This window comes from Rana temporaria, chromosome 2, assembly GCF_905171775.1.
Source record: "Rana temporaria chromosome 2, aRanTem1.1, whole genome shotgun sequence".
Classification (NCBI taxonomy): domain Eukaryota; kingdom Metazoa; phylum Chordata; class Amphibia; order Anura; family Ranidae; genus Rana; species Rana temporaria.
In genome coordinates this window covers 74,280,435-74,293,010 of record NC_053490.1, presented here as the reverse complement: position 1 = coordinate 74,293,010, position 12,576 = coordinate 74,280,435, and the positions used below count along the sequence as shown (strand labels likewise).

Here is a 12,576-nt window from a genome sequence, read left to right as displayed (position 1 = left end):
ACTGTACACCGGAGGGGAATCTGACAGGTTTGTATGGGTCAGTGACTACACTCTGCACAGTCTTGTACAATAACGCTAGTCATAGACATGAGATTACGTATGACCAATGTGCGATCGGTTACCTTGCAGCTTCTCACATATGCCCATCATTTGTATAAGATGGTTGCAAGCAATGACCAATCACCCATCCAACTATTTCTTTGATATGCTAACATTTAAAAGCAAAGATTGCCAGCTCTGTAGTGGCCTATGGCAAATCATACTTAAAGGAGTTGTAAAGGTAAAAAAAAAAAAAAATCCCTAAATAGCTTCCTTTACCTTAGTGCAGTCCTCATTCACTTACCTCATCCTTCCATTTTGCTTTTAAATGTCCTTATTTCTTCTGAGAAATCCTCACTTCCCATTCTTCTTTCTAACTCCACACAGTAATGCAAGGCTTTCTCCCTGGTGTGGAGAAAGCCTCTTGAGGGGGAAGGGGGCGAGCAGGAGGGTCAGGAGGCTCTCCACATTGCAGATAGAGAAAGGAGCTGTGTGTTAGTTGGCGTCCTGACACTCCTGCTCGCCCCCTCCCCCCTGAAGAGGCTTTCTCCACACCAGGGAGAAAGCCTTGCATTACTGTGTCTAGTTACAGACAGAAGAACAGGAAGTGAGGATTTCTCAGAAGAAATGAGGACAAAGCAAAATGGAAGGATGAGGTAAGTGAAGGAGGACTGCACGAAGGTAAAGGAAGCTATTTACGGAATATTTTTTTTTTACCTTTACAACCCCTTTAACCTACACGGTTTAGAAGATATTTGCAGAAAACACTGCACCGATGTCTACGGCGCAGGTGCACTGAGTGTCCCGGCTTTTTAAACGGGATCATGCCGGTCCCACGCGCATGTGCGGGAGTCACGTCGTCGCTGCTCCGGCCTGTCACATCGACGGAGTGGTGATACCCAGAAGAAGCTCCAAGGGAACATGGCGCCGGGAGAGGGCAACGAGAAACGCATCAGGGGGCTTAGATTTCAGGTAAGTGCCACATAATGAGCTAGTATGCTATGCGCTTTTTTTTTTTCGTTTTTTCGTTTGGGGGGGGGGGGGGGGGTTGGGTTACTTCCTCTTTACCGTGTAACTAAAGGAAAAACGTTTATGCTTTAGACAGAGTGTAGATAGATTAGAGCATGTCAGGCTTTTATTGCCGTCTGTGCTCCTGTTAAGGAGATTCACCCTCTCCATTTGTTCCGTTTAACATCATCATGCTGCCAGACTCATTCACCTTACCAACTGTTCCGTGTCCGCCACCCCTCTCTCCCAATTCCTCCGCTGGCTTTCCATTGCCCTGAAATGCACTACAGTGCAAAGATACCAATGGGTGGATCTACAGGATAATCCTGCGCTTTGTGCAGTATCCCAGTCCCTCTGACTGTATTATACTGCTAGAAACCGTTCAGATTTGAATACAGTAGTACTCGGGGGTATGGACACAGTGGGCATACAAGATTTTTATATAAAAGGTACAAAGCAAGGGTTTTATATTTTACCAGTGCCATTTGGCAGAACAAAATTATTAATAAGTTGACAAGACTATAACTATATGCAGTAACCCTCTGCACAACTTTTCTCCCACAATTAAAACATTTTTTCCATGAGATCATAAAAAAGGAAGAACACAGTGTGGCAAGAACATGACGTTTCAATTCCCAATTGTGAAAAAAAAAAAAAATCCCTGCTAAATCAAATATTTTCTTTATAAATAACTGGCACAATTCATCCACAACCGTTCCAGCACTAAAGAGGTCTAATGAACTGCACAAGTGAAATTTTACATTCCGAAACATATGAACTTATAGACTAGCACATGGGTGAAATGAGTGCTGATGGGAAAATATGATTCTATTCAAACCAGTTTCCTAGACAGTCATGCCTTTGCAACATTCAGGAAATACATTAGGGATTCTCTGTTTCTCTTTCACTTTGTCTCTATGGAAACGCAAAATAAAATAGAAGCCTTCAATGATCCATAAAAGGAGCAATCATGCAGCAGCTAGAGATCAGCCCGTCGCAGTTCATTGGTGTCCAGTGAAAGCCGACTTGTGAATGGCTTCGATGTATTACTACAGAGTCAGACAACAGAGCTTTTACATTTATACTTAAAGGGGTTGTAAAGGTTTGTTTTTTATTTTCTAAATCAGTTCCTTTAAGCTAGTGCATTGTTGGGTCACTTACCTTTTCCTTTAATTTCCCTTCTAAAATGTTTTTTTTCCCTTTGTCTGAATTTCCCACTTCCTGTTCCTCCTCAGTAAGCTTGCCCCCATCATCCGAGCCGTTCTGGCTGGGGGTTAGTCAACGTGCTCGCCTCCTCCCTTGAGGCTACATCCCTGCGGTGAGATCCGAGCCGTTCTCGCTGGGGGTTAGTCAGCGTCCTCGCCCCCTCCCTTGGGACTACATACCTACGGAGAGACGTTGCAAATGTTCACAGCATCTCCCCGCAGGGATGTAGTCCCAAGGGAGGGGGTGAGCACGCCGACTAACCCCCAGCGAGAATGGCTCGGATTATGGGGGCAAGCTTACTGAGGAGGAACAGGAAGTGAGGAATTCGGACAAAGAAAAAAAACATTTAGAAGGGAAATTGAAGGAAAAGGTAAGTGACCCAACAATGCACTAGCTTAAAGGAACCTATTTAGAAAATAAAAAACAAACCTTTACAACCCCTTTAAACAAATAGGGAGCTTTGTGTTTGTAAAGTTCACTTATCTCCATTTCTCTGCAAAGAAATGAAAAATACTGAAGATCCTAGTTTATTCACTGTACCAAAACTAAGGGCCAGATTCTCAAAGGACTTGCGACGGCGCAGCGCCATGTACGCCGTCGTAAGTCCTAATCTGACCCGTCATATCTATGCGACTGATTCTTAGAATCAGTTACGCATAGATATCCATTAGATCGGACAGGCTTAAGTCTCTTACCCCGTCGGATCTAAACTGCAATTTTGTTTTTGCCCGCTAGGTGGCGCTTCCTGTCAATTTCCGCGTTGAGTATGCAAATTAGCTAGATACGCGAATTCCCGAACGTACACGCGGCCGACGCAGTAAAGTTACAACGTTTACGTTGGGCTTTTCCCGGCGTAATGTTGCCCCTGCTTTATGGTGGCATAAGTGCGGCGTAACAATGTTAAGTATGGCCGTCGTTCCTGCGTCGAAATTTTAAAAAGTTACGTTGTTTGCGTAAGTCGTCCGTGAATGGGGCTGGACATCATTTATGTTCACGTCAAAACCAATGACGTCATTTGGAGCAATGCACACTGGGATATTTTACGGACGGCGCATGTGCAGTTCGTTCGGCGCGGGGACGCGCTTGATTTAAATAATACACGCCAATTTTTTTTTTATTAATGCATAAATATTTCATGGTCATGATCTAATCACAGTTCTACTGTATGGCCTCTTGCACACTGGGCATAATAAAAATTCTGCCTATACAGGAATTTGGCATTTTTTCTTTTAGCCTGTAGAAGCAACGCAATATAAGCCTATGTGTCCATGCACATTTGGACGTTTACAGGCATGTGTAGAGGAGTGTTTACAGACTGGAAAAAATTATAATAAATAAATAAATATATATTTTTGAGAGGAGCTTTCGGGCAGAAAAAAAAAAGCTTCATGTGTCTAAATGCGGCACTTGGGCACAGCAAGCATTTTTAGGTCTGCATTTTTTCTAGTGTTTTGGAGAAAAATGCATCTGAACGCATGTCCATAGGAGCACTTCTTAATGCTCCTCTCTCCACATATCTTTACTTCTAACTTGAAGTAAAAATATTTTTGTGACACTGCACAAGTTGACCACAACTACCAGCCCAAACTCCAGCAAAGCATGATCCAATTTGCTCCAGAAAGGGGGAAAAAATCCTTCCTGATCCCCCAAGACGCAATCACATATCCCCTGGATCAACTTTACCTATAAATATTAGTATCCAGTTATATTATGTACATTTAGGAAAAAATCCAGGGCTTTGGAAAACCATCCACTGAGCTGGATAGAACCAGCTCTTGAGGGAGACTATTCCACATCTTACTGTGAAGGCACCACCCCATATTTGGAGGTTAAACCTCTTTTCCTTCAGATGATCGTGCACGATTGTACCTTCAAAAGCAACTAATCATTTATTTAGCTAATGCTAACAAGTGGTGGTTCTGAGTTGGCATAGGTCACAGAATACTTTATAAAGGAGGCTGTTGAGACTTTGCATACCACATACAAATATCATCCATGTAGAAGTCACTTTTTTGATTCAGCACACATTACACAGATAGTATTAAAGTGGAGTTCCACCCATTTTTTTATGTTTGTCTGTGCTGCATGCTCTAATCTCATAGTGTTCAGAATGGACAATTTTTATTTAATTTGTTGCTTGTAAATACCTTTATTTTGTAGTCCTTCATTACTTCCTCCTCCTTATTTGCCTAGGCTATTTGCAAGGGTTTCTGGGATAGGCATCATGTTACCCAGTAGTCCTTGCAAACCTGACTGAAACCTATTACATTGCTTGTGCACTGAGCATGTGCGAGATATGCAAAGCTGAAATCCAGGAAGTCATACAGTCTGGCTTCATGATGCCCACACTTAAGATGGCCTATTTCTAGATTATAAACTATTTAAATGCTGTAACAACCTAACAAAACGGACCTTAGTTTACAGACTAACTTTACTAGAATACATTAAGCTTGTGTATTACAGGGGTATTTATATTTAAAAAGTGAAATTGTGGGTGGAACTCCCCTTTAAAGAACGTTAGAGCAACAGTATGCATACTTTAGATGCAAAAATTCAGATATGTTCAAAAGCTGAAAAGCCCCATCAAGATCTTCCAACATTTATCAGTCACAATTTTCTCTTTTATCCTCAGCCACACTGAGACTGGTAAATCTGGCTCTGTTGACTACTGTAGATGGGTATTTGTCAGTGCATGCTGGGTGAAAAATGTGTATTGTGCTAGAAAGTCAAGTATGTAGGCCACGTGAACCTTCCATGAATATAACATTTATAAAAAAAAACTAGAGGTGGCCAGTGAAGAGGATATTAGTGAAGCATTGAAGACTGTCATTATCTCTCTCACCTGCATTGTTGGTCGTAGAAGAACATGTCTAGTTTGATAAGTTGGCGATTTTAAATTGCCAGACTGACGATAGTCCCGAATTTCAGCAATGACACAGCCACAGTGGAAGATATTCACCTGAACATTAAAGAAATGGAAGATGTTTTAACTTGAGAGAAAAAGCGTTTCATCTACAAAACATAAAGCAGTGACATTAAACATTATTAAGTGATATAAATTACTAACAAGAAAAGGGTTCCTATTATCAAAATAGTATTTTCATAAGAGAAATCACCAAAAGGCAGCCTTCTTATTTCTCACAGGTTTCTTTTCATATGATACTAATGGCTTTATATTGTACACACACCTGAGACTTTTCCAGAAGGTCTACTAAAATGGGAGGCAACTCTTCAGCATCCAGATACTCCAAGAGCTCTCCTTCTTCATACGGCAATCGGATGGTTTCGGAGTCTGAATAAAATAAAAACATTTTTATTAGACAAACTAAAAACCAGACTTAAAGCGGAGGTCCCTCTGAAAAAAAAAATATTACAAGCCAGCAGCTACAAATACTGCAGCTGCTGACTTTGAATAAATGGACACTTACCTGTCCGGTGCGCCCGCGATGTCGGCAGCAGAAGACGAGCAATCGCTCGTCTCTTTGTTGCCCCCGCTGCTGTCCTCGGGGAGGGAATCAGGACTGCCCGGTTCCCTACTAGCGCATCGCGTTCCCAGTGGTCCCCGCTGTCTCCTGGGACCAGTGTGTTTCCCAGAAGGCGGGGGGGGTGGGGTGTGGAGTGACTCCCTTGGTTTTCTCTCCCCGGAAGTGGGTGCAAATACCTGTATTATACAGGTATCTGCACCCCCCTCCCCCCTGAAAGGTGCCAAATGTGACACCGGAGGGGGGGTAGTGTTCCGAAAAGCGGAAGTTCCATTTTTGGGTGGACCTCCGCTTTAACATCCAAAGCCCTGAGACTGGTGCTGGGCTCCTCTATCTTAAATGTGATGTCAAGTGACATTTATTTCCTTTCGCTCATCCAACAGCAGTTACATAAAATAGGTATATGTAGGAAGGTGAGGGGAGATTCAGAGGAGGTGGTCTGATACAGACAGTAGACAAAAGGAGATGGCAATCATGTGCATGGAGGTTGGGGTTGTTCTAGGGAATTTCCCATTTCTGAAGTAGTCAGATTTTGTAGCAAATTCTAAAAGTGCATTGGATGTGAATAAAGAAAAAAAAAAAAAAAAACTGTTTAACCTGTAATTTTTAAAGTTAGCAAACCAAGATATCTTTAAACTTTTAATATGCACCAGTTTACTCAAAAGTAACCTTTCAACCACGTTTCATGTCAAAAAGATTTTTTACAACTTTATAGCACATATGATGCCTTAATTTGCTAACTGGTTAAAAAACAAACACACACACACACACACACACACACACACACACACACACAACCATTGAGAAAGGGACAAGAATGTCATTGTATGCATGTACAGTTTGTTTAATGGATAATGTATTTTGTATAGGTAATGCGATTTCAAATATTTTCACTAAATAATTCTTATTATTTATCCCGAATTCAGGGATCCCAAAACATATTAAGGTATTGGTATATATGTTGCTGGTCTATGGTCGCAAAATGTGTGCGTTTTACATTCTAAGATTTTAGGCATTTTTTTGGGGCTTCCCGACACACTTCTAGGTGCCTATTTTTCATACATACTACCAAAAATAAGGAGGTTACGTTAAAGGCAACAAAAACCTTTTGACAGGAATGTAGGGGTCTAGTCAGCAGTACAGCTAAGCAAAGTGGGTGAACGTTATGTGATTATACTGACCCCCCAAAGGGATGAATATCTACCAAAATGTTTTCTCTCCGATACAATTATAAACAGCCCTTTACACGTCATGGTAGTTGGGCATTGCCATAACTATAGATAGCCAAGTTCATTACTAATGGGCCCATTTGGGAGCTGCGGTGGCTCAACGCGATTGGCACTGCGCTGACAAGCCATTCACCTCTGCAGCTAGGGGTTCGGATCCCGGTCTCGGCTACATGTGAATTGAGTTTGGTGGTCTCAGCCCGGCTACCGGTGGGTGTGCTATGCGAGGTAAGCCTGCGCTTAGTACGCCCTCCCACAAAAACCACCACACTTACACACGCACTCAAAATTGGGTTAACATGCACGCACTTTGACCACGCGGTCTCTAAAAAGAGAGACGAAGGACTAACGGGGCTGGTTGAGCAGGCTAGATCCTCTCACTCCCTTATAGGGAGTCACTCTGCCCCGTTGGGCTTCAAAGCGGAGCAGGTAGGGCGGGCTGTGTGAGAGAACCCCCTCACGCACCCGCCATTGCCACCCGGGGCATGGAGAAAGGTGGCAGATTGCCTCTGGGGGAGGCCTGCCTACTCCCAACTCCTGCAGTCCGGCTCCTCTCTCGAGTACACGCACAAAATACACTTTAAAAAAAAAAAATGAATGGGCCCATTACAGCTGAGAGGGAAATGTGTTAAAGTGATTGTAAAGCCTCGTTTTTTTCCTATAAAAATAATAAAACATGTTATACTTACCTGAAGAGGGGCACAATAAGAGGAAAAGCCAGGCTGCTCTGCGCAAATCGATTGCACAGAGCAGCCTGCTATAGGGATACCCAAGCTGAGTCACAGCTCCCTGTGTTCATTCAGTCACGGAGCCCTGACCCGGCCCGCTACCTCCCTCCCCCAATTGGCTACGTGACTTTGATTGACAGCAGCCAGAGCCAATTGCACTGCTGCTGTGTCTCAGCCAATCAGTTGGGAGAATCTCGGGTGGCTGACATACTCGTGGACATCGCTGGACAAGGAGGGACCTCAGGTAGGTGTTAGGGGGGCTGCTGCACACAGAAGGCTTTCTATCTTAAATGTATAGAATGTATTAAGATAGAAAACCTTTTGCCTTTACAACCCCTTTAAGTAGCCCAAATCATCTATGCCTGGCCAGCTTAACTATAACCTACAGTTTATTTTGTTAAAATAAACCAAAAAGCCCATTTAAATTAATTTGTTATATTTAAACCAAATTTCCTCATCCATCCATGTCTCCAAGCGTTATTTTGTTGAGAAATCACTTTAAAAAACACCCCCTAGCATTTCTGGCCATGGCCACCTTGAGTAAAGGCAGAGGATTCATGTAGCATTTACTTCCTGGAATCCATCTACCCTCAACTCGTGCATGCAGGTAGGAGGGTGTGCTTAGCTGAGAAAGCCCCTCCTCCCATCCTGAAGACTCCTGGGATGTATGACATAATTTGCCTAGGCCTGGAAACCAGGAAGTAACTGAAGAAATGTTAAAAAAAAAAAAAAAAAACACACACACAAGCAAATATATATACTTTTCTATCTGTTTACTAATGCTAGCAGCATAAGGATTAAGCATAGTCAAAGTTGATTGAGAGAGTGACGTTCCACTTTAATGGTTAAAAGTAGAGGACACAGCTCTTTAAAAACATCCAACAGTAACAAAATGCAACAATACAGTTGTCTCAGGACTATGAAAGTTTTTTAGTTTTCCATTGAAGAAGTAAAAAAGTATAAAACACTTACACCAAGACCCCATACACACTATTAGATTATCTGAAGACTTGTCTTCAGATTTACCAAAACCAACTAATAGGAGGTCAAACCTTAAGGGCCAGTTCACACCAGACACAGTTCCGTGTGCTTTTTTTTGCACAAAATGCATGCACAGTGTTTTCCATGTATTCCAATGGCTCTAATTGGATCTAGTTCACACCATGCAGTCAGTTTCCAGTGCAGAAACGGACCGGAAACTGACTGCATGGTGCCAACTAGAGCCATTGGAATACATGGAAAACACTGTGCATGCATTCTGTGCAGAAAAAAAGCACACGGAACTGCGTTTGGTGTGAACTGGCCCTAAGAGTTTCAATTTGTATGTAATCAGGCAGGAAATTGAACTACATGGTTTTGGTAAATCTAAAGTCAAAAATCTGCAGAAAATCCAATAGCGTGTATGGGGCTTTAATAAAGCAACTTTATAGCATGCCAATATTCCTAACTGTAAGTTTGAAGGTTGAAATTGGGAAACACGTACTGATAGAAGCTGCAATATCCTAGTAAAAAGAAAACACATCTACCTGATCCATTCTTGCCTCGAAGCATCAGTGAGTAGCCGTCATTTCCAGGATATAGATTGACCACTAAGCAGGACAGGGTCTCTTGCATTACCAGCTTTTCTAGAAGATTCACATTTCGTCTTAGCTTCTGTGGAAAAAAAATTAAGCATTTACTTTCCAGAATCAGATGCTGAGACAAGCATAACCCTAATGGTCACATAATCCTGGGACTGTCCTTATTCAGGTTATATAATTAAATCAGCTAATTCCGGCCCTCATCCCTCTACAGACAACAATCTGATTTACAGAGAGAATAAACTGTCTGCAAATAAACGGTTTGTTCCTGCAGCTACATGAATATGCTATACCCATGCCATCATCAGCGACCATACTTTGCTAATCATTTTTCCATATTTTCTAACAAGTAACATGAGATGGAAAAAACGAAAACCAGACAACTGAATTCTGAGAATTGGGTAAATTCATTCCAACAGGTCAAGGATTTCATACAGGTAAAAGACTTCAAATATACTATGCTCATATCTGAAACCACGGGACCTCGGACACCATGGAAAATGTAAAAACAAATCTAAAACTCTGCATTTTGACTATAAAAAGGGTAAGTCATCACCAAAAAAAAAAAGCTACATCTACAGACATCCACGATCCAACAACTAACCTATCTAGCCCTGTAAAGAAGAAACCAGTATACATACCTTTTTTTAAGCCGATCTGATCTCCGGCGACGGAAGCTCTGCAGAGGACACAGCCAACAACATCTGTGAAATGAATGTGAAGTGAGGGCACCCATAGGATTTCCTATGAGGCTTCCGTTGTTGGCTGCCTCCTCTGCACCTGCCTACACAGCGAAGCCGCCACTGACAGCTCAGCATGGGACAGGACCAAAGCCGCTTCAGAAAAGGTATGTATACTGATTTCTTTACAGGGCTAGATAGGTTAGTGTTAGATCATGGATGCCTGTAGATGTAGTGATTTTAGTGTTAAGGTGGACTTATCCTTTAATATTAAGACAACTCCTGTTTTTGTAAAACTGTGTGGCTGATTTCTTTAGCTTATGATCATCAGCAAATGACCAATAGTAGAGTGTGAGTTTGGGCGAGACACCTTTCAATTGCAGCTGAATTTCTTCTCTAAACACACAGAGTAGAGCAATAATTCTTCCGCTCTACAAGACTCTGGTCCAGCCACACCTAGAGTATGCTGTCCAGTTCTGGGCACCAGTCCTCAGGGAGGATGTACTGGAAATGGAGAGAGTCCAAAGAAGGGCAACAAAGCAAATAAATAAATTAAGGGTCTGGAGGATATAAGTTATGAGGAAAGGTTGAGAACACTGAACTTATCCTCTCTGGAGAAGAGAGACACTTGAGAGGGGATATAATTTCAATTTACAAATACCATACTGGTGACCCTACAATAGGGATAAACTTTTTTCGCGGAAGGGAGTTTAACAAGACACGTGGCCACTCATTAAAATTAGAAGAAAAGATGTTTAACCGTAAACTACATAGAGGGTTTTTTACTATAAGAGCGGCATAGATGTGAAATTCCCTTCCACGGGCAGTGGTCTCCGCAGGGGGGGCATCAATGGTTTCAAGAAACTATTACACACATGGATTGGACTTCATGGACTTGTGTCTTTTTTTCAACCTCACCTACTATGTAGCTTCTCTAAATACTTATATGTGCATGGGCACATGGGCTAACATGTAAGGGGCATTTAGAGACAAGAAAAAAATAACAGATGCCCCTAAGGCCTGGTTCACACCCCTATGCAGTTTGCTTTTGATCCGTTTCTGCAGTGCTTTTTGCACATGTGTTTTAGACACGTTGGGCTGGATTCAGATAGAATGCTCTATCTTTCAGATACGTTACGCCGCCGTAACTTTGGACGCAAGTTCTGTATGCAGAAAGAACTTGCGCCCTTAGTTACGGCGGCGTAACGTATGTGTTGCGGCGTAAGCCCGCCTAATTCAAATGGGGATGTTGGGGGCGTGTTTTATTGAAATTTCACTTGACCCCGAGTTTTTGAAGTTTTTTTTGAACGGCGCATGCGCCGTCCGTAAAATATCCCAGTGTGCATTGCTCCAAAGTACGCCGCAAGGACGTATTGGATTCAACGTGAACGTAAATGACTTCCAGCCCTATTCGCGAACGACTTACGCAAACAATGTAAAATTTTCAAAACTTGGCGCGGAAACGACGGCCATACTTAACATTAGCTACGCCTCATATAGCAGGGGTAACTATACGCCGAAAAAGGCCTGACGTAAAAAAATGCGCCGGCGGAACGTATGTTTCTGAATCGGCGTAAATACCTAATTTGCATATTCCTTGCGTAACAATACGGAAGCGCCACCTAGCGGCCAGCGTAAATATGCAGCCTAAGATACGATGGTGTAAGACACTTACGCCAGTCGGATCTTAGGGAAATCTATGCGCAACTGATTCTCTGAATCAGGCACATAGATACGACGGCCCGCACTCAGAGATACGACGGTGTATCAGGAAATACGCCGTCGTATCTCCTATCTGAATCCGGCCCGTTTTGTTTAATTGAATGCTTATTTTTGGCCAATTTGTTGTAGGGCAAATTTAAAAATGCAAAACGTATCTACATGCTTTTCTGCAGCATCTCCATCGAAGTCTATTGAAACAAAAAAGCACTGTTTTGCATAAAAAAAAAAAAAGTCCCTGACCCTCTCCAAAAGTGCAGCGGCTGAGAAAAGCATAGATGTAACCTTGTTAAATGGTCTGTAGCGCGTTTCTGCAAAAAGCATCAAAAAACGCATAGGTTTTAAAGAAGCTGAAAAAACGTACACAGTGAGTATGAGGCAAAAATTGTGTAATATTATATATAAAACTTTTGTTGATGAAGCCATTTACCCTATGCCTAGTCTGAAACATCTGAAGTGGTGATAAATTGGCTTTAACCGGATCCTGACCCCTTAAAGTTAACCTTTAACTGGAACCCAAGCATTAATCTTAAACCTCAGGTGAGAAAATAAACCAATCACCATGATAAATTACGACACTAGCGCTGGAAATACTATCAGCGTGATGCAATAAAAGCATTGGCACCTCTGTACAAAGAGCCTAATGAACGGTCCTGAAAAACAGTGTTGAAATCTATGTGCCAAAATTACACGAACTAATAGAACTACAATACAAAATTTCCTACTATGCATTTCGCTACTTCAGATGTAAAAACAATAATTGATTTTCCCGTGCTGCAAACGTCTACAGCGAGCCCCTGCCACAAGCGGTAGAAAAATATGTCGGGGACCACCTGTGGCTGTTTGGAGCCATGAGGTCACTGCATGTCTACATAGACTACTAAATGGTTCCATATGTGTTCCACTAC

At 42.2% G+C, this 12,576-nt stretch overlaps 1 protein-coding gene across 3 annotated transcripts in view; it reads right to left on the bottom strand.

The window, feature by feature from the left end:
- Positions 1 to 12,576, bottom strand: part of SUPT20H (SPT20 homolog, SAGA complex component) — a 120,136-nt gene that overhangs the window by 78,358 nt on the left and 29,202 nt on the right. For all 3 annotated transcript variants that reach the window (XM_040340386.1, XM_040340388.1, XM_040340387.1), the window contains exons 6-8: positions 9,216 to 9,342; positions 5,442 to 5,545; positions 5,096 to 5,212 (exon numbers count right to left, since the gene is read on the bottom strand). In XM_040340386.1, coding sequence (XP_040196320.1) covers positions 5,096 to 5,212; positions 5,442 to 5,545; positions 9,216 to 9,342 — 348 coding nt within the window. The remainder of the gene's footprint in view (positions 1 to 5,095; positions 5,213 to 5,441; positions 5,546 to 9,215; positions 9,343 to 12,576) is intronic.